This window comes from Saprolegnia diclina (genome assembly GCF_000281045.1).
Source record: "Saprolegnia diclina VS20 unplaced genomic scaffold supercont1.34, whole genome shotgun sequence".
Classification (NCBI taxonomy): Eukaryota; Oomycota; class Saprolegniomycetes; order Saprolegniales; family Saprolegniaceae; genus Saprolegnia; species Saprolegnia diclina.
The window spans coordinates 178563-196669 of NW_008246101.1; the positions used below are offsets into that span (position 1 = coordinate 178563).

The following is an 18107-nucleotide window of genomic DNA, read 5'->3' on the forward strand; positions in this document are numbered from 1 at the left end:
TGAATTACGCAACGTCGTGAACGGCGTTTGCTTAACTGGGCGTCGGCGTGCGCAACGCGGTCGGCGCCGGCGTCGGCGTCGCACACGTGGCTTGCACGGCCAAGTACATTTGCGAGCGGCGGCAATTGTTGACAAAGACACTGTTGCTCGCACTGATGGAGCAGCCCGTCTTGCCAAGACACGCCTGCTGCACGATCCGGACCGAATTGGGGTCGTTGCATGCGCTCAACGCGAACGCACCGAGCTTCCCGGTCGGCGTGCCGTACGATGCAAAGTCGATCGAGCGCACGGTCGCGCCCTTGGGGCACGCGAGGTTCATCACCGTATTTTGCGCCGCGGTGCCGCCGATCACAAGGTTCGAGATGCAGTCGGCCGACAAGGCAAGGCTCTTGGCGACGCCCGGACACGGGTCCGAGAACGACCCGGGGCCAGCGAGGAGCGTGCACGTGCTCTTGCCGACGCACGCCGACGTCGCAATCGACGTGCTACTCGGAGCGTGGCACGTCGAGTCAATGCTGTAATCGGGAAAGTAGCCACCGGGTGTCCCGTACGACGCAAAGTTGATGGTCGACATGTAGTACCCGAGCGGGCACTGCAGCGTCGCGCTGCTGCCGTCATTGACAATCGTGCCAATCACATTGCTGGGCGCGCATTTCGCGGTCCAATCAAGGACCTTGGCTTGGCCCTCGCACGGATCCCCAAATGTGCTACACCATATAGGCCATGAGCGCGATGGTTGGGTGCAGTCAAGGATGGACGCACTGCGTGGAGACGGCCACGGTGCAGCTGTTTTGGCCAACGCACTGGGTCGCAATCTTGGCGGCCGCACCGTCTGCGTTGCACGCTGCGTGCACCGAGTAGTCGGGAAACGTCCCGTACGGTGTCCCATACGCTGCAAACGGCATCGAGCCAATGTACTGGCCTGCCGGGCACTGGATGACCGCCGAGCCGCCGTCCGCCACCGAGCCGCCGATGAGGTTGTTGTCGACGCACTTGGCGACGACCGAGAGCTGCTTGGTGACGCCTGGGCATGGATCACCAAAGTCGCTACGCATGCGTTAGCTTTCTCAAGCGTAGCGGAAGAGGAAGCATACTTGCTGTCGGCATTGACCGAGCAGGCGTTGCGACCGACACAAGCCGTCGTAACGCGGCTCGCCGCCTCAGTGGCATTGCACCACGTGGTCACAAAGTTTGGGTAGGCACCAGTCGGCGTCCCGTACGATGCGTATGGGATCGACACGAGCCGTTGCGTGAGCGGACACGCGATCGTGAGCGTCGAGCCGTCCGGCACCGAGCCGCCGACCAAGTTGGCACTCGAACACTGCGCCGTAATGAACAAGCTCTTGGTGGTGCCAGGGCACGGATCGCCAAAGAGACTATATCGATAGGATTAGCGCGATACGTAGGATAGATGCAAAACGTACCCGTTGGTCGCGTCGACCGTGCACGACCGCTTGCCAATGCACTTGGCCTTGACCACCGACGCGCTCGACGCCGCGTGGCACTTGCTCGGTGCCGCCAAGCCCGACGGCGTGCCGTACGAGGCAAATGGAATATCAGATATGATTTCACCTCGGGAGCAAGTGACGACCGTCGACCCGCCCTGCGGACCCATGCTCTGGACAAAGCCGGGCGTCAAGTTGGGTGTGCACATGGCGCGCGCACTCAGCGTCTTGATGGTGCCGGGGCACGGGTCGCCAAACACACTAGACATACCTAAGTACACCACGTGGTAGCTACCTCTCACCTTGGGCCGACAGCGACGTTGCAGACCGGTCGACCGACGCACGCGGCCGCGACAACGCCCGATGACGTGGCCGCGCTGCACGTGCCTTCGACGTAGTTTTTCGGCGTGCCGTACGAAGCAAAGTCGACTGACGCCATGCTGGCGCCCCACGGACACGCAAGGTTCAGCGACGACCCGTCTTGCGCCGTGCCTTGGGCCGCGTCCGGGTCGACGCAGTTGACTTGCAGGCCGAGGTACTTGGCCTCGCCAGGGCACGGGTCGCCAAAGACACTACACAGCCAGATACGGTTCGACGTCGTCAGCTTTATATTGTCGTACGTGGTGGACGCCATGATATCACACGCCTCTTGGCCGGCGCAGAGATCAGAAACCGTGGCCGCTGACGTCGGCTGGTCACACGAGCCCACCGTGTAGTTGAGGAAGTGGCCTTGCGGCGTTCCGAACGAAGCAAAGGTCACGTCGCCAATGACGCGGTCGACCGGGCAGCGGAGGCGCAAGAGCGAATCTTCGGCAGCGCTGCCGCCAATGACGTTTTCGTTCACACATTGCACCGCGACGCTCAGATGCTTGGCTTGGTCCACGCACGGGTCGCCAAATACACTAAGTTATGTCAGAAAGCCGTGTCTAGCACAACGACAAAAGTACCTCGCGTCGGCCGTGAGCTCGCAGGACTGCGCCCCGATGCACTGCGCCTCGACGACCGCATTCGACAAGTCGGCGTTGCACGCGCCGCGCGCAAACTTGGGAAAGTTGCCGGTTGGGAGACCGTACGACGCAAACAGGACGTTGCCAAGAATTTCACCGTCGGGGCACTCGAGCGCGACGACGCCGCCGTCGGGCGCCGTGCCCCCGACGACACCACCCGCCTCCTGCGCCTCGGTGCGCTGCGCTTTCAGTAGCAAGAGCGGCAATACGAGTGAGAGCGTCGGGCCGTACGGAAATACTTTCATAGTTGCTCGAGGCAAATTGGGATATGAGGGTCGCCTGTCTCGGCGCTGCAAGCCGAAACTCCCGCATCATTTCAAACTCAAATTTAGGCGGCAAGGACGCCGAGAATATATGTCGTTTCGCTTTGCGAGCAACCACCGATGCAAAGCAACGACGACTCGCCACGTGTGGCGCCAAAACCACTCGCAACTGCCACCGACGCCGCCTGTCCCAGCGCTCGCAACCGTTTGTTAACGCTTGAAAACGTTTTTTAACGCTCGCAAACGCTTGCTATTTTCGAATATGCAATGTCACAGGTTTTCGATCCGCGTATGCATTATGAAAGGCTGCCACGTGCAATCCAAAAGCAGGCAAGGCGACGATGGCCGGAACCCGGCTCGCCCTGCTCGTGAGCATGCTCATCCCGCTCGTCGTCTTCATCGCGCCCATCGCGTACCACTTGACGCGCGTCCCGCGTGCGGCGCTGCCGCTCGAGGCCATCGCTGCGCTCGACGTCGCCTCGCTTGAAGCCGCGCTACAGACCAAGCTGCGGAACGCCGAGCGCATCACGCTCTGGGCGGGCCGGGCGTTCGCTACGGCGCCCAACGCCCAGCTGCGTGTCGACGCACTGCCAGCGCTCGATAGCCATGATGTGGATCGCCAACTCTTGTCTGCGGTGCAAGCCGCCAACCTCGCCGGCGAGATGGTGGTCTTCGTGCTCTGTCGCAGCAAAGACAATAGCGCGCCCATCACGATGGGCAGCTATCGCCACGGCTGGACCGACGCGTGCGAGCTCTCGTTGTCTGCGCAAAGCGAGCTTTTGCAGCGCGTGTTTCGGGGCCATCGCGACCCGTCGATCCGCGTCGCGTTGAAGTATCGTTGGAGCCTCTCGCTCTTGAGCGAAGTGCCCAGCTGGGAGAGCGCGTCGTGGGCCGCCCACGTCAGCGAGGTTGCCATGGCGTACGTCGAGCCGCTCGCCGCAAAACTCTCGGCTCTTGCATCCTTCACACTCGAGTCCCAAGCCCTCCACTACGCGCGCTTGGCGCCGGTCCTTTCCGCATATATATCGGCGTCATGACCTCATGCACGCATAGGACTATGGCTACGACGAAGCAACGCAGACGCACTTTGTCACGGCAAGCGACCTTCAGCAAGTACGTACAAAGCCTTTGCGACGACCATGATAACGCCGTTTCTCTAGTTTAAGAGCGCCAACGACTTTGCAACCGTCTCGATCCTCCACGACCGCGAGCAACTCGTCCACTTTATGGTCTGCGTCCCTTGTATGACAAAGTCGACAATGCGGCGTAGGCGGCCTTGCCGTCGGCCGACCATGCGTCGCTCGTGATCCGCCCGACTGCCACGACATCGACTTCGAAACGGTCGTTTCTGATCCCTGGCTATGGCGGCGTCACGGTCCTCAACCCGCTCGCAGCGCCAATCGACGAGGTGCACCGCATGATGCAAGTGGCTGTCGCCCAGCTGCGCGCTGCGCTTGGCTTGCGCTCCGTCGGTGACGCCGGCATGGGTTTGGCCGACTGGGAACTCGATCTCCTCGTCCGCGTCTGGCTCACCAAGTACGCGATCTTGATGAAACGAAAGCGCAAGATGCCACAATGGCGTAGGCACTGGCACACGAGCTTGTCCGCGATCACGTCGACGGCCAAGCTTGTCGATGCCATGCCGCAAATGACGGTGCTGCCACGCATCCAGCGCCAAGTCGACACGACACTGCGCACTATCCACACAATCACCGCGGCGCTCGAAGACCGAGACAGCGTCTGGCGCGCGGCCGACTGTGCAGCGCAGCTTCTCTCGCTGCGTGCGGCAGTCGAGGCCATTGAAGGCACGTACTACGACTCGACCATGGTACGACAGCCCACGACCACCGACTCGTTGAATCCGGTGCTAGGTCGCGCAACTTTACTTTCCCGAAGAGCATTTGTACGCGGTCTACTTGCCGCTATTGCTGCCGCTCGTCCTGCCCTTTGGCTTTGGCCTTGTGCGCGAAATCAAGCGCGTCCGTGCCAAGCGTGCGGCCAAGCCAACGGCGTAGTAGGTTACCACCTGCAACACTCTTTGACAAGTCCGTTCTTGACACTTGGTCGCCCTCTTGTCTATTGAACGATCCGGTAGTTGGTTTCGGAGGCGAAAAGCGCCAGTAGCAAGTCATGGGTAAGGGCGTGACCAGGGCAAATGCCAGTGTAGTGCCCGTGCAGCGGCATGCCGGCGAGCGCCAAGTCGCCAAAGCAGTCGAGCGCCTTGTGCTGGACCCACTCGATAGGGTGTCTACACCAATAAGAACGAGGTTGACGGAGGACGCTTGAGGCAGTAGGTACCGTAAGCCGTCCGGGTTAAGCGGCGTGCCCTCGTCAAAGACCACAGCATTGTCCAAGCTGCCGCCGCGCGCCAAGTCCATGGTTTGCAGCTGCGCAATGTCTTCACGAAACGTAAAGGTACGCGCGTTGGCGATCACCGCAAAGTCTTCAAGGGGCACACTCAGCCACGTTCGCGGCAGCCCTTTGTGCCGGAAGTCGACCTCGACCGAGACGGTGAGCTCGGGCGCGGTCGCGGGCGGGCGCGGCACGAGGTACGCTGCCTTGTCCTTCTGCACGACCGAGACGGGGCGCAGTACCTCAATGTACGGCTGCAGTGGCGCCTGCGCTTCGGTGCCGACGGCCGCAATTGCCGCGAGGATCGGCTGGCTGCTGCCGTCAAAGACTGGCAGCTCGGGCCCCGACGTTTCGACAATGCAGTTGTGAATGCGAGACGCGCTCAGCGCCGCCAGCACGTGCTCGACCGTGGCGATCGCGTAGCCAGAGGACGCGTCGTGCAGCCGCGTGCAAAATCCAAACGTGTCACGCTGGACGTGCTCGTACGTCGCGGCCACGGCCTTGGTCGGCGTGTGAGGGTCTTGGAACCTTATGCCCGTGTGCGCTGGCGCCGGGTGCAGCACAATCTTCGCCTACGTACGCCGGGCGTCTGAGCTGATCGCTGCGCCAGGCGTCAAGTACCGTCTCGCCCAGATGCAGGCCAATGCCCGAGAGGCGCACCGCGCGACGGAGCGTGCGTTGCTGCTGCATGCTTGAAGTCGACCACGTGCTGCAAACGCGATTTGGATTGGTTGGAATTATTTGCAATTTCACATCGTTTCAACCAATCAACGTCGCCAACAGGCCGCATCTTGAGCCTGTGGGAAGAACGCTGCTCTTCCTCGCAAGCTTTCAAGGCCATGGATTGTTCATATTGGCAAGGGGCAAGGAACCGGAGGATAATGCTATTGGCAAGCGAAAGGCTCCGCAAAATTACACTTATTGTGTGCGATTGTCATAATTTCAAAATGCAAAACCTAAATTTTGCCGACACCGAGTCGACTCACTGGTCGAATAAATTTGCTGCTCGCAAATACACTAACACCTCGCGATGGTCTCTTCGATCAAGGGCGTTCAAGCTCTCCGTGCGTTGCAGTTGTCGAGGATCCAAGATCCCCACAAGGTGGCAAGTCCATCGTTTTGCCACGAATAGAACGCGGTAAATGTGGCGCGCGCCATATCTTGACACATCGAACACCAGCCGGCAATCCCGCAGTATACAAACACCAAGTCACTTGACCAAGCTCTTCGAAATAAAATAAAATACAAATCCCAACGTTGGCACAACTGAACCTCTCGCGACCATGGCACGGAACAGCGTCCCGGTGCTCGAGGAGGCGCGGCCGCCCGAGGACGCGGGCAACAACCGCGGCAACTTTACGCGCAACCTCGCCAAGGAGGACGACAGCGCCATTGCGCGCAAGATGTTCTTCGGCGGCCTCGCCTTCCTGCCGTGGCTGTGGGCAGTCAACGCCTTCTTCTACCGCCGCCAGCTGCTCGATGCGACGCTCGACCCGACGACGACGCTCTGTACGCGCGTTGCTCTGCGAATATAGCTCATGCCATGAGATGTAGGGGTGCGCCGGTCGGCTGTCGGCTTTGTCGTCGTCACATGCGTCTTTGTGGCGTGGATGGTCACATTCCAACTGACGTGGAAGCAAAACAATTGGCAAAACCTCCTCCTTGTTGTGCCCGCCGAAGACTTGGACAAGGGCTGGTAGGCGGCGCTGTATGGCTTGTACGATGACGGAAATCCCATCTCTTTTGTATTGCATGTTCTCTACTCGACGACGGGCGTGGGCGTCGCGCTGCCAGGGCGAGACCGCGCACACCAAGCAGTCGCATGAGCGCTGATAGTCAATGCATAGCTCATGTAGCTGCATCTTGGCCATCCACGGCGATGGCTGCCGGCGAGATGACCGTGACAGGGTCGGACGGCGAAGAAAGGCCATGCAGCAACTAAATAGTAGTCTTTGATTGTACACTAGTAGTCTTTGATTGTACACCAAGCTATCTCTAACTCAAGAACGGCTCGTCGCGAACGTTCTGGACGAGTTCGCGCACGCGGTGCACCTTGAAACTCGACGACCGCTTCTTGGGTGCGCCGGGTGTGGGTCGAGCGCCCCGCGGCGCGTCGCTCGGCGGTGGCTTGGGCTTGCACTCGTCGAGCCCGAGCCTTCGGCGCTCGATTGTCTCATCTGCCTTGGCCATGCGGTCCTGGAGCTGCGCTTGCTCGTCCTATAGAATATCCATAGGATGCTTACAGGCTGCATGTTTGTGTCTACTTGGTCTATCCACGCCTCTTCCAAAGCTCTTCGAAAGTCGTTGAGGTCCTTCATCGACGGCAGCGGCGCCGGGGCCTTGCGCGTGTCTTCTTCGATCAGATCTTGCTCCATGTCCAAGCACCCCTAGTGAGCCATGAGCGCGGTCTATTGTATCAATGTATCAACCTGGATAAAGTCAATGTCGTCGAGGAGCTGGGAGTTTTCCTCGAGAAGCGCGTCCCGTAGCTTGTCCTTGACGGCGTCAATTTGTCGAATGTCGACGCAGCCCTAGTCCAGCATCTCTCGGAACAGCACATGTCGACGTGAGAACGCACGAGGTCTTCAAGGACCGCGGGGGCCGACGCGATCGACGCCGTCGAGCCGCGTGAGAGCAGGCCGCTCCGCGACGGTGGCCGCGACTGCGCCGTCGACGGTCGCTTCTTGTCGGCCGTGCCCGGGCGTATCAAGACGCCTTGGTCGCTCGGTGGGTACACGGAGACGTGATAGTCCTTCATGCGCGGTGTCACGAGCCCCGATGACGACGCGAATGACGACTCGTTCTGCTGCTCCTCGTCCTGAGCGTGCAGGATGTAGCCAAAGAGCGCCTTATCGCGCTCCGAGCGCAGCAGCAGCGGTTTGTTCTTCTCGGTAAGATTGCTTGCGAGAAGCTTGAGCTGGTCGAGGAGCAGAGCGCGGCCTGGGGGCTCGGGCAGCGCCGGTCGACTCACGATCGCCTCCTACATCCCACTCGTGGATCTCGCATGCATCGAGACGCGTACTCGAATGCAATCGTTTTGGCGCTGGTAGTCCCCTAAGATCTGAACAAACGCCTGCAGCTCCTTGTTGAGCCCCTAGCTCGATGTGAGCGCTTCGCCATGGGGATCGAGAGTCGGACCTCGTTCTCGTCAATGTAGCGCGTGCCAAGGACATGCCGGAGCTCGTTGATTTCAGCCGGGTTGGCCGATCGCTTGAGCTCGTCCCAGAGCAGCGGCCGGACGTAAAAGACGGCAGGCGTGTGCATCCTCTGCTTGCGCCCGGTCCGTTGTGACCTCGAGAGTCCTAATTATAGGACCCTAGCCCGCTATAAATCTAGTACCATTGTAGTAACTAGAATGCTAGCACGTCGCCCATTCTCTCGTCAGTCAAGCAGCGTAGCTCCTTTGCGAGTCGTTCGAGTCATCAGGATACCATCGTATAACCCAAATACTCGTATCTCTATGCAGACAAACTAGTCGTTTGGTCTAGTCGTTATTCGACTATATCAATGTCGAGTCAAGGGAAGGAGACAGGTACCGACATGCTTCTGTTGCTTCTTCACACGATGGTCGTGGCAGCTGCATTAGCTGTTGGCGCTTGTGAGCATGGTCGTCGGCTCGGTGGCTTCGAGATGGACGTCCACCGAAGCTGTACTTCTTGCTTCTTGGTGTCGCCGGTGCACTGACACTCGCGTCGATGCAGCGCCAAACACGGGCATCAAATGCTGTTGATCAAACGCATGCCAGCACTCGATCATACGGGCAAAGCGGGCGTGCAGCCGACTCTGGTGGGTTACGTCATCGGCCGCGGCTTCGCTCGGACGCTCGCTCTCGTCGATACGCAAGCTCTCTTGGCTTACCGACCGGTGGCGCACCGGCACCGGCTTCGCCGTCTCGTGGTCGCATTCGGGCAAAACCGCGAGTCGGTCCGACGAGAGAGCTGGTGGCGTCGGGCGCTGGGAGAGGTTAAGTGCTCGGAGGAGCGGACCCGTCATACCGCCAATCAGCCACGTGGTCGACATGACCACAAAGAGCGTTGTCGTCATCATGAGCTTGCGGTGCGACGTGCCATTCGCATCGGTATACGACCACGTGGTGACGAGCGCAAACGAGACGGCGCCGCGGAGGCCCGTGAACCAAATGACAAGCAGCATCGGGCGCGTGATCTGCACCGAGGGCACGCGGTAGGTGTTGACCCAGCGCAGGAGCGGGAACGTGTTGAGGGCCCGCCCGAGGAGGAGCATCACACACGTCCACGCGACGAATCGCCAGTCCAAGTCGGTGTAATGGATCTTGTCGGCGTCGGCGACTTGGACAAAGCAGAGGCTGGCCGAGACGCCCATGCATACGTACACGAGGCTCTCGGCGACGAACGCCGCAGCTTCGAGCGCGTGGTGAAAGAACGTTTGGCCTGGCGGCGACATGACCGGGTACATGTAGTGGGCGGTGAGCATCCCAGAGAAGAAGAGCGCGACAATGCCGCTGAGATGGCACGCATCGGCGGCAAAGTAGGTCAGAAAAGCCAGCAGAAAACACACGAGCACCTCGTACACGGGGTAGTGTCGGAGGTGGCGCACGCGGGCAAAGCCGTAGGCGCCGCTGAGCAGCAGCGCGATCGAGATGCCAATGGACCCGAGCAAGATGCTAAACGTTTGGAGAAGCACTTGGAGCAGCACGCCAAGTGAGACCGAGCGGGACGACTCGTACGCGAGAAGCGACTGGTAGAGCGCGATTGCGACGGCGTCGTTCAGGACGCTTTCGCCAAACACAATGTTGAAGAGGAGCGGTGGCACGTGCAGCTTGCTAAAGCACGCTAGCGTCGCGACAGGATCGACCGCGGAAATGAGTGCGCCAAAGAGACAGGCTTCGACCCACTCGAGCTGCGGCCCGGCGCCGGCGTGACCAGCGAGGTAGAGCCCGAGGCCTATGACGCCGGCCGAGATGAGCGTGCCGAGAATCGCCGTGAGGAGGATGGCGCCGACGTTCTGAAAGAAGGCGAGGCGCTGCACCGAGAAGCCCGCCTCGTAAATGATGGGCGGCAGCAGCACGTCAAAAAAGATGGTGTACTGGAAGCCGAGCCGCTGGTACAAGGCCGGGTCCGTTGCGATCGCAAGGCCGCAGAGCACGCCGACGAGCAGCGCCATACCGCTCTTGGAGAGGAGCGTGCATTGGGTCGCGTCCAGCGCCAGCGAGATGAGGACGAGCAGCAGGAGCAGCCCGAGGAGCACGAGCGAGCTCTCCATCGGTGCAATGTGGCTCTGGCATCCGGACGATCCGCCGGATACGACCGCCGTTTCACGGTACACGAATATAGTGTTTTCTGAACCGCTCACTCGCGGTTGGGACATTGGGACAAACCAGCACTGTGTGCCACAGTATGCGCGGCCAAGGAGGTCGGGGGTAGAAACGTTTGGGTGACAGCGTGGCACCCAGAGGTATATGCATATATAGCGTGTGGACAATACTAGATAGGGTCCCGCAGGCTCTAGTCGTGCAGACGCAGAGGCTTTTGCCCGTCGATATAGGTTTGTCCCAAGTGAATTCACACACTATTAGGGTGAAATCAAATGGTGTGTCTTCTGGTTTCACCGCCTATAATTACACAGCGCCTCAAGATCCCGATTCGTTGCCGACTGGAGCATGGAGACGCGTACGAGGCCATGCGACGATGAGGCCGATGATCTCATGGAGGAGTAGAGAGTCGGTCGGTCACCAAGGCCAAGTCGCGCAAGGCGAAGCGCGGGAAGAAGGCGGGCAGCCCCAAGCACGAGACAGCCGGCGACGACGATGGCGTCCGCGCAGCCGAAACCACGGCTCCAGACGACGCCGATGAGTTCTTCGATGCAGGTAGAGACGTAGCTATGATGGCGATGCAACTGACAGAGCGATGGCGTAGACGCGAGCATCGTCGAGTCGCCGGCGGATGTCGAGGTCGAGGCCGAGCCCACGATTCGCCGTACGTCCGTCCACTTGCATCACCGCGTAGCATTGGTCTTTGCGTAGACTTGGGAAGCGACGATGGAACGTACTTTGACACACTCGCCGGCGAATTGGCAGCGCACGAGGCCGACGACGCGGACGAGACGCTCATGGACGCCGTGGCCGCCGACGCCGAGGCGAGCGCCGAGAGCGAGGCTGCGGATGGTACACTTGATTCGACTCGTGAAGTCTTCATGGAGCTTGCTACCGGTAGAGCCCATCTTCGACGCCGAGGCGAACGAAGCGACCGACCTCGCCGAAGGTAAAGAACGCGGAATGGCGTCCATGTAATGTAAAATTGCTCTAGAACCAACCGAAGACGCACCCACTGAAGTCACCAGTCTTGATGAAGAAGCCATTGCCGACAACGACGCGATGCAAGATGGCGATGATGACGCTGGCGCGCTGGAAGCATGCGACGTGGCCAGCACCGAGCCAAGCACGGAGGAAGCTGCGGAGTCAACGGTAGACGACACGGATGCAGTCGCCGACGAAGCACTGCCCAGTACCGACGAGGCAGACGACGCACCATTCAGCCATGTGGTGACGGACGACACATCACCCCTCGAGACCGTGGACGCCGTTGAGCCCATCGACGCGCCAGCTGATGATGATGGGACGTTGCTGGACGAAGCGGCGGTCCTGCCTCTCGACAATGAGGAAGTGATCGATGTGCCATCGCTTGAGACCGAGGCAGCTGCACCGTCGCTGGAAGAGGCAACGGACGAGCCACCACCTGTCGACAACGCCGACGATAGCAACGAGATGGAAACGCTCGAGGACGCCACCGACGCGATCGCCTTGGCGGAGTGCGAAGCCACCGACGAAGGCGACGTTGCAGAGCTTCTGACTCTCGATGACACGGCGGCAACCGACGTCAGTGAAGCACAAGACAGCGCAGTGCCAGATGCAGGCACCGAGGACGGCAACACTGGCTTCGATTCTGAGGACGCTCCCGAAGCAGTGGCACCAGAGCATGCGGTCGACGACACTCCAGTGGAGAACAGCGAGGGTGGTGACGACGGCCAAGAGACATTGACGATGTCGGCCGCTGACGAAACCACCAATCACGTCGTTGCGTTTCCCGACAGTTCTGATGAAGCCACTGCACCCGTCGATGATGTCGGCGAGACCGACGAGGTCGCGTCACCGGCGGAAGAAGTGCTCGAGGCAGCAGAGTCTATCGCAGACGGCTTGCCCCTCGACGAGGCGCCAGGCTCCGATGTTGTCGAAGCTGTGGCAGTCGAGGTCGAGACCTCGACCGACCTGCCCGTCGAGCCCAGCACTGTTGATGAAGTGGAAACCATGGTGGCGCCACTGTCCATGGACGACGACGAAGAGGAAGATGCAGTCGTACCGCCGCCGGCGCCCGTCGACGCGCCGCGTCCTGTGACCGAGCGTCTTTTGAGTAGCAAGACGCAGTTTGAAGGGGTGCTCAACCCCGGTCACGACAGCGAGTCCGACTCGGAGGACGACGATGTACACTTGTAGTCTTAGTGCTTTTGAGTGCGAAATGCTCTGTAGGCGGACGCTACGCCGGTGCCCGAGCCACTCAACCTTCGCGCCACAGTGGTCGACGACGACGAACTCGAGGTCAACGTCGAGATCGCCCAAACCATAACCAAGGCTGCACCGGCCAACCCGCTGGCCGCCGCCATGGCGACTGCCGTCGCTGAGACCGCAATGGTGCCAGAGACAGCGGTGGCCACCGATTCAATCGCGTTCTCTGCGTTTGACGAGCCGGATCCCAGTGCGTCGGCGGATGTCTTTGGCATTGCCTACGAAAAGGTCCAGCGACCGACGGCGGCAGCAACCGCGGGGTACTCGATCGGTGACGGGTTCGACGAGCCCGATGTACCGCTCTACTCGGCCAAGTCGACACGCGACGACAGCGGCGCCGATGACTTTGAAGTCGTCGAGCTCCAGCCGTCCCAAGTGCTCGACGTTGAAAAGACACGCGCGGCGTTGCAGGCCCGCGACGAGGCTTCGGAGCGAGCGCTCCTCGAGCAAATGCAAGCGGCGACACGCGCCGAGCGTAGTCAGAATGCTCGATCGGATACACCTGTCTTCCCTGCGACTGCCAACGACGGGTCCTTGGCGACCGGGCCCACCGTGCTCGCCGAGGTACTGAAGTTGTCGTTGTATCAATGTATCAAGAGATTGACACATAGATGCACGACATGTACAAGCGGGGTTTGGGCGACCAGGAAGTGGCACAGATAACGAACACGGCAGCGTCGCCGGCGCCAAGTCATGAACTCCTCGAGGAAGACGAAGACGCAATGGACGAAGAAGACGACCGCGAGCGCCGTGCGTTGGCGCAGCAGCGTCAAGAAGAGATGGCCCATGAAGCCGAGTGGGAACATCTCCAGACGTTCCAAGACGCACCGCGCGAGGTCGCATTCCGTGTCATCAAGTGGAACGAAGCGCTCGAGCACTTTGGCTCGTCGTCCTACTGTCTGGCATACCGCGAAGCCATCGTGGTCGCCGACGACTCGGGGCGCACCGGGTGTTTTGCATGCTTCCGCGGGCCGACGCTAGCGTTTCCGATGGCCAGCAACCAGCGCGAACTGCTCTTTTGCATTGCCATGTGCAGCTTCAACAGCGCGATTCCCGAGCACTACCGCATGCTGCAGACCGTGTACCAGAAGGTGCGTCCATAGCTGGGAACTCGAGCATACGATGTATGTAGATCACCCACTGCCGCAACGAGTGCCCCCTCACGGGGTCGCACTGGGAAGTGCTCGGCTTCCAAGGCAACGACCCGGCCACGGACCTCCGCGGTGCTGGCATGCTCTCGCTCCTCCAAGTGCTCTACCTTATCGAGAACCACTACGAGATATCCTTTTCACCTGCCGCATGTTGCATGTGATCCTAGCTTCGTGGCCTTGACAATGTGTACATTCTCGCCAAGTTCCATTATGCGTCCAAGCACGAAGAGCACCATTTCCCCATGATGTGCGTGCTCATCAACATGACGCTGCATACGATGCTCGCGCTGCGCTCGGGCGCGCTCATCCCCGCATGCAACCGCCACAAGGACGTGGCCGCCGGCATGAACCAGGTATGAGAACATGGCTGCATGACGATCGCTCATGGCGCGCTAGCTGTACGTGTCGATGGTCGTCAAGCTCCTCTCCGAGTGGCAGACCAAGGCGTGCGCGGACGCTGCGTTCCCGATGGTCATGAAGGACGTGCTCGACCTCGGGAAGGACAACCCGCTTCGGCTCATCGCCGAGATGGAGCATGTGATCCGAACGTTGAGCCACCGGACGACGGCGACGACGAGCCCGGACGAGCTGGACGGCGAAGTGGTCGACTTTACCGATATCGAATGACGATCTAGTGTATTCTCTTCTTCTTCTTCTGGTGTCTAATATTGTCGTGGCGAGAGGACTTAGTAGCTCGTCGTCTCGTTGAGCCACTTCTCGAGGCCCTTGATGGGCTTGGCCTTGAGGAGCGCGGCTCTGTGTTCTTCAATCTTCTTGTCCATGCCCGCCATCGCGGTTTGGATCTTCTTGACGCGGTCGACCTCACGGCGCTCGTTGGCGTGGCCCTTGGGCGTGCGCATGACGTTGTGCTGCTTGGGCAGGTCCCACGCCGCGAGCCAGCCGCCCTCGCCGGCCGTCCACGTACCAATCGTGCCCTTCTGGACCGCGACCTTCTTCACGTTGGCCTGCTGGCGGAGCGACAGCATCGGCTTGACCCAGCGGCCCTTGACGAGCGTCGGGCGCAGCGCCTTGGCGGCTTCGTCGGCGCTGAGCTGCAGGAACCGTTGCATCCTTCGAGGCCAATTGATTATGCTCCATTCGCTTGCACCTGCCCGGCGAGCGCACTTGACCGAACCTTTTTTGAATCATTCTTTATCATACAAATGCCAAGGTATTTTTATTGTATGCTGTTCCGACGGCGTACCTAATAAATAATCCTATATTTATTCTATCAGTACTTTAGTATGCACAAGCAAGAATAGATTTATAAAAATACGCACTTGAGAGAGTGCAATCTTGACCAGGCGCGTCTAAATTCGGCATTGGGATGCCGAAATTAGCCGATGCTAATCAAGCACCGCAGAAACAGCGCAGCGATCACGTGTCGACTGCCTGCTCGAGCAACACGCTACCTTGATGCGCTAAAGAAGTGATCCCATGTACTTGAATTGACGTTAGAGATGCCAAGACTCGATGATCCAAGAGCTGTCATACCGGTAGTGTAGCTGTGGCCCGCAATCATTGACGAGTGCCACCAGTTTCACCTCGCTTGGCCTCGCCGTCTACTCCTACGGCACATATATCTATTGAGGCCATAGATGCTGCAGACTTGCTGCGCGTACTCTGAGCCATCGATGCCTCTCAGCTCGGTGGGATGCTTTTACCGTACGCGGAATGCCACCAAGTTCCAGCACCTTCTACGAGCACAAGGATCGGTGATCATTTTGACGTCCGCTCTCCAACAGGTATCCTTCCCGCAAGGCCTTGCTTGTAGTCTCGTTGAGTCTCGTGGAGTCTCGGCCTAGCTTCGATGGATTTGATTTGTTTGTGGCACATGCCGAAAACAACGTTTTCTGGAATGTCGAACTTAGCCCGTCGACGCGAATCTTTCGCATTTTCCGACTTGCCGCAACGAGACGATGGCCGACGAACGCTTCGACGGGCTCCTCCTGCAGATGGCGCAGCAGCAGCAGGGCATTGAGCCCATGCTCACGAGCGTCTTCTCGTTCTTGCGCCGCAAGACCGACTTCTACGCCGGCGCGTCCCAGGACAAGGTCGAGCAAATGGTGCTGAACGTCCTGCGGCGCGAAGCGGCGCTGGCCGAGCGCGAGCGCTACGACCGCAAGCAGCAAGAAGAGAAGGAGAAGAAGAAGCGTCTCGAGGCCCAGAAGAAGAAGGATGCAGACGACGCGGCGCGCAAGGCGGCCGAGATGGAGTCGCGCTTTGAAGAGATCGTCGACGAGCAGCCGGCGCCTGTGCTGGAGGCCAAGCCCATCGCGACGCCTACGCCCGCGCCTACCAACAACCCTGCAGACAACGACGACGATGATGATGCGTCTCCGCCGCTCGAGGGCAACGGCGGCAAGACCGAGCACTACGTCTGGACGCAGACGTTGCAGGAGGCGCATGTGTCGATCGCGGTGCCCAACGGCACGACGTCGCGCCAGGTGTTTGCCGACATCCGCGCCAAGACGCTCAAGGTCGGCCTCAAGGGCCAGCCACTTCTCGTCGACGGCGAGCTTCACAAGCGCGTCAAGGTCGAAGATTCGTTCTGGACGCTCGAGGACGGGAACCGCATTTGCATCTACCTCCAAAAGGAAAACCAAATGGAGTGGTGGAAGAATGTGATCCAAGGCGACCCGGAGATCAACACGAAGAAGGTGCAGCCAGAGAACTCGAAGCTCAGCGACTTGGACGGCGACACGCGTCAGACGGTCGAGAAGATGATGGTACGCCCTTTGATCCACCGCATCTACTCATGCCATGGCGTAGTTTGACCAGCGCCAGAAGCAGATGGGTCTGCCCACGAGCGACGAGCTCAGCAAGCAAGAGATTTTGAAAAAGTTTATGGCCGCCCACCCCGAAATGGACTTTAGCAAGGCCAAGCTCAACTAGCTCACTCGACTGTATACAACACTTGCCCCGTCTCTCTCATGTGGCTTGCGTCTCGGCTGCTTGGAGCATCTCCACATACAACGCTGGGATCCACTAGACGCGGAGGTACCCCTGGCCCTCGACGTAACGCAAGAGCTTGGCTTGCTTGGGCAACGGGGTTTCGGCGCCGGCGTTGATGGCGACACCGATGCGCGTCGATGGCGGGCAGATCGCAATGTAGCGAGCGTAGCCGCCGAGGCCACCGCGGAGTTTGGGGAAGCCCATCTGCACGAGGCAGCCCGTCTCTGGCACACCGTCGAGGTCCGCGACGCCTTCGGCTTGGGTGTAGCCGTTCTGGAGGAGCCACGCCTCCGACTCGAGCGTCGGACTCGTGTCCGTATCGAGTGGTTCGTGCCCATGGAAGAGGATCGAGCGGTTCAGATGGAGGAACTGCACCGACGCCAACGACTGCCCAGGAAACGGAAACTGCGCCGCAAGCTCCTGCGGTGGCACGACGCCCCATTGCTTGGCCCAGTCGGAGCGGACAAAGACGACCGCCCCTCTCGGAATCTTCGTCTTGAACGTCTTTTCCCAGCTCAAAATGTCGGCGACTTGAAGCTGGTAGCCAGCATCGGCCTTGACCTTGTCGACAATACCGAGCACGACCAGCGGGCGCACGGCGAACGTCGGCGGGAGCTCATCAATCGCTGCATAATCCGGGTGCCAGTGCGCGGGCGGGTCCAGTTGCGTGCCAAACTGGTCGGTCTCAAACCGGTAGTCCATACCAGCAAACCCGTCCGCTGCCCACGTATACGGCTCGCCGGACGTCGCGTTCGTCGCACGCCGAAACTGCGCCGGCGGCGTCGGGAAGCCCGACCACACGGGCGTCTCGGGTGACATGGTGTGCGTCAGGTCAATGTGCTTGGCCCGAGCGAACGCGCTCGTAAACATCCTCCAGAGGCGAAGGTCGTGGCACGCCGCTCGTTCCGTCGTCGTCGTCGTCACCGAAACGTTGCGGGACGACGACGGTGGCGCCCGGAGGTAGCCGTGGCCAGGATAGAACACGAGCGGCGCCGCTTCCTTGGGCATGGGTGCTTCGGGCGTCAAGGCGATGCGACGACCGTAGGGCCACGATGCCGGGCAAATAGCGACAAAGCGCGCCAGCCCACCGAGGCCGCCGCGGAGTTTGGGGTACGAGATGCTCACGAGGCAGCCGACCGGCGCGACGAGATGCAAGTTGGTGAGCCCCTCGGCTTGGGTGTAGCCGTTGGTGAGCAGCCAGCCTTCGGTCTCGAGCGTCGGCGTCGTGTCGGCGTCCAGTGGTTCGTGCCCGTGGAAGAGGATCGAGCGGTTCAGATGGAGGAACTGCACCGACGCCAACGACTGCCCGGGAAACGGGAATTGTTCGGCGAGCTCGGCTGGCGGCACGGTATCCCACTGCTTGGACCAGTCGGAGCGGACAAAGACGACCGCCCCTT

The 18107-nt window shown here is 60.3% G+C and overlaps 10 protein-coding genes across 10 annotated transcripts; 4 read left to right on the forward strand and 6 right to left on the reverse strand.

Annotated features, from left to right (window-relative positions):
* On the reverse strand, nucleotides 1-2741 carry SDRG_10225 (hypothetical protein). Its single transcript, XM_008616206.1, has 7 exons — nucleotides 2393-2741; nucleotides 2066-2347; nucleotides 1748-2017; nucleotides 1425-1706; nucleotides 1095-1376; nucleotides 763-1047; nucleotides 1-707 (listed from the first exon to the last, which is right to left on the reverse strand). Exons 1-7 carry the CDS (start codon nucleotides 2695-2697, stop codon nucleotides 32-34), a joined length of 2382 nt encoding a protein of 793 aa, XP_008614428.1. The 5' UTR covers nucleotides 2698-2741; the 3' UTR covers nucleotides 1-31.
* A 280-nt stretch (nucleotides 2742-3021) lies between these two features.
* Nucleotides 3022-4833, forward strand: SDRG_10226 (hypothetical protein). Its single transcript, XM_008616207.1, has 6 exons — nucleotides 3022-3722; nucleotides 3769-3828; nucleotides 3876-3944; nucleotides 3986-4251; nucleotides 4300-4543; nucleotides 4587-4833. Exons 1-6 carry the CDS (start codon nucleotides 3057-3059, stop codon nucleotides 4728-4730), a joined length of 1449 nt encoding a protein of 482 aa, XP_008614429.1. The 5' UTR covers nucleotides 3022-3056; the 3' UTR covers nucleotides 4731-4833.
* On the reverse strand, nucleotides 4792-5757 carry SDRG_10227 (UDP-3-O-[3-hydroxymyristoyl] N-acetylglucosamine deacetylase; the record flags this gene model as incomplete). The annotated part of the gene is made up of 3 exons (XM_008616208.1): nucleotides 4792-4963; nucleotides 5014-5639; nucleotides 5689-5757. The coding sequence occupies 3 exons, from the start codon at nucleotides 5755-5757 to the stop codon at nucleotides 4792-4794; spliced, it is 867 nt and encodes a 288-aa protein (XP_008614430.1).
* A 518-nt stretch (nucleotides 5758-6275) lies between these two features.
* Nucleotides 6276-7108, forward strand: SDRG_10228 (hypothetical protein). The gene is made up of 2 exons (XM_008616209.1): nucleotides 6276-6576; nucleotides 6622-7108. Exons 1-2 carry the CDS (start codon nucleotides 6351-6353, stop codon nucleotides 6765-6767), a joined length of 372 nt encoding a protein of 123 aa, XP_008614431.1. The 5' UTR covers nucleotides 6276-6350; the 3' UTR covers nucleotides 6768-7108.
* SDRG_10229 (hypothetical protein) lies at nucleotides 6998-8365 on the reverse strand. The gene is made up of 6 exons (XM_008616210.1): nucleotides 8206-8365; nucleotides 8090-8161; nucleotides 7646-8047; nucleotides 7497-7598; nucleotides 7332-7454; nucleotides 6998-7284 (listed from the first exon to the last, which is right to left on the reverse strand). Exons 1-6 carry the CDS (start codon nucleotides 8329-8331, stop codon nucleotides 7063-7065), a joined length of 1047 nt encoding a protein of 348 aa, XP_008614432.1. The 5' UTR covers nucleotides 8332-8365; the 3' UTR covers nucleotides 6998-7062.
* Nucleotides 8366-8477: 112 nt separating this feature from the next.
* On the reverse strand, nucleotides 8478-10313 carry SDRG_10230 (sodium/hydrogen exchanger 3). The gene has a single exon (XM_008616211.1). The coding sequence runs from the start codon at nucleotides 10306-10308 to the stop codon at nucleotides 8650-8652; it is 1659 nt and encodes a 552-aa protein (XP_008614433.1). The 5' UTR covers nucleotides 10309-10313; the 3' UTR covers nucleotides 8478-8649.
* Nucleotides 10314-10681: 368 nt separating this feature from the next.
* On the forward strand, nucleotides 10682-14408 carry SDRG_10231 (hypothetical protein). Its single transcript, XM_008616212.1, has 11 exons — nucleotides 10682-10715; nucleotides 10763-10912; nucleotides 10962-11021; nucleotides 11069-11209; nucleotides 11259-11306; nucleotides 11352-12523; nucleotides 12569-13168; nucleotides 13216-13695; nucleotides 13737-13883; nucleotides 13947-14108; nucleotides 14152-14408. Exons 1-11 carry the CDS (start codon nucleotides 10706-10708, stop codon nucleotides 14380-14382), a joined length of 3201 nt encoding a protein of 1066 aa, XP_008614434.1. The 5' UTR covers nucleotides 10682-10705; the 3' UTR covers nucleotides 14383-14408.
* Nucleotides 14409-14441: 33 nt separating this feature from the next.
* On the reverse strand, nucleotides 14442-14825 carry SDRG_10232 (hypothetical protein; the record flags this gene model as incomplete). The annotated part of the gene is made up of 1 exon (XM_008616213.1): nucleotides 14442-14825. One exon carries the CDS (start codon nucleotides 14823-14825, stop codon nucleotides 14442-14444), a length of 384 nt encoding a protein of 127 aa, XP_008614435.1.
* Nucleotides 14826-15094: 269 nt separating this feature from the next.
* SDRG_10233 (hypothetical protein) lies at nucleotides 15095-16861 on the forward strand. The gene is made up of 2 exons (XM_008616214.1): nucleotides 15095-16484; nucleotides 16528-16861. The coding sequence occupies exons 1-2, from the start codon at nucleotides 15675-15677 to the stop codon at nucleotides 16648-16650; spliced, it is 933 nt and encodes a 310-aa protein (XP_008614436.1). The 5' UTR covers nucleotides 15095-15674; the 3' UTR covers nucleotides 16651-16861.
* SDRG_10234 (arylformamidase) lies at nucleotides 16744-17718 on the reverse strand (the record flags this gene model as incomplete). Its single annotated transcript, XM_008616215.1, has 1 exon — nucleotides 16744-17718. One exon carries the CDS (start codon nucleotides 17716-17718, stop codon nucleotides 16744-16746), a length of 975 nt encoding a protein of 324 aa, XP_008614437.1.
* Nucleotides 17719-18107: the final 389 nt, after the last annotated feature.

Coding starts and splice junctions, on each gene's coding strand:
- SDRG_10229 (XM_008616210.1), bottom strand. CDS start 8,331: ATGCACACGCCTGCCGTCTTTTACGTCCGGCCGCTGCTCTGGGACGAG. Junction 8,162..8,205: donor GCTACATTGACGAGAACGAG/GTCCGACTCTCG, acceptor ACATCGAGCTAG/GGGCTCAACAAGGAGCTGCA. Junction 7,455..7,496: donor ACGACATTGACTTTATCCAG/GTTGATACATTG, acceptor ATGGCTCACTAG/GGGTGCTTGGACATGGAGCA.
- SDRG_10230 (XM_008616211.1), bottom strand. CDS start 10,308: ATGGAGAGCTCGCTCGTGCTCCTCGGGCTGCTCCTGCTGCTCGTCCTC.
- SDRG_10233 (XM_008616214.1), top strand. CDS start 15,675: ATGGCCGACGAACGCTTCGACGGGCTCCTCCTGCAGATGGCGCAGCAG. Junction 16,485..16,527: donor AGACGGTCGAGAAGATGATG/GTACGCCCTTTG, acceptor GCCATGGCGTAG/TTTGACCAGCGCCAGAAGCA.
- SDRG_10226 (XM_008616207.1), top strand. CDS start 3,057: ATGGCCGGAACCCGGCTCGCCCTGCTCGTGAGCATGCTCATCCCGCTC. Junction 3,723..3,768: donor ACTACGCGCGCTTGGCGCCG/GTCCTTTCCGCA, acceptor ATGCACGCATAG/GACTATGGCTACGACGAAGC. Junction 3,945..3,985: donor AGCAACTCGTCCACTTTATG/GTCTGCGTCCCT, acceptor AATGCGGCGTAG/GCGGCCTTGCCGTCGGCCGA.
- SDRG_10231 (XM_008616212.1), top strand. Junction 11,210..11,258: donor CGAGAGCGAGGCTGCGGATG/GTACACTTGATT, acceptor TGCTACCGGTAG/AGCCCATCTTCGACGCCGAG. Junction 11,307..11,351: donor AGCGACCGACCTCGCCGAAG/GTAAAGAACGCG, acceptor AAATTGCTCTAG/AACCAACCGAAGACGCACCC.
- SDRG_10228 (XM_008616209.1), top strand. CDS start 6,351: ATGGCACGGAACAGCGTCCCGGTGCTCGAGGAGGCGCGGCCGCCCGAG. Junction 6,577..6,621: donor CGACCCGACGACGACGCTCT/GTACGCGCGTTG, acceptor CATGAGATGTAG/GGGTGCGCCGGTCGGCTGTC.
- SDRG_10225 (XM_008616206.1), bottom strand. CDS start 2,697: ATGAAAGTATTTCCGTACGGCCCGACGCTCTCACTCGTATTGCCGCTC. Junction 2,348..2,392: donor GAGCTCACGGCCGACGCGAG/GTACTTTTGTCG, acceptor GACATAACTTAG/TGTATTTGGCGACCCGTGCG. Junction 1,707..1,747: donor AACGTCGCTGTCGGCCCAAG/GTGAGAGGTAGC, acceptor AGGTATGTCTAG/TGTGTTTGGCGACCCGTGCC.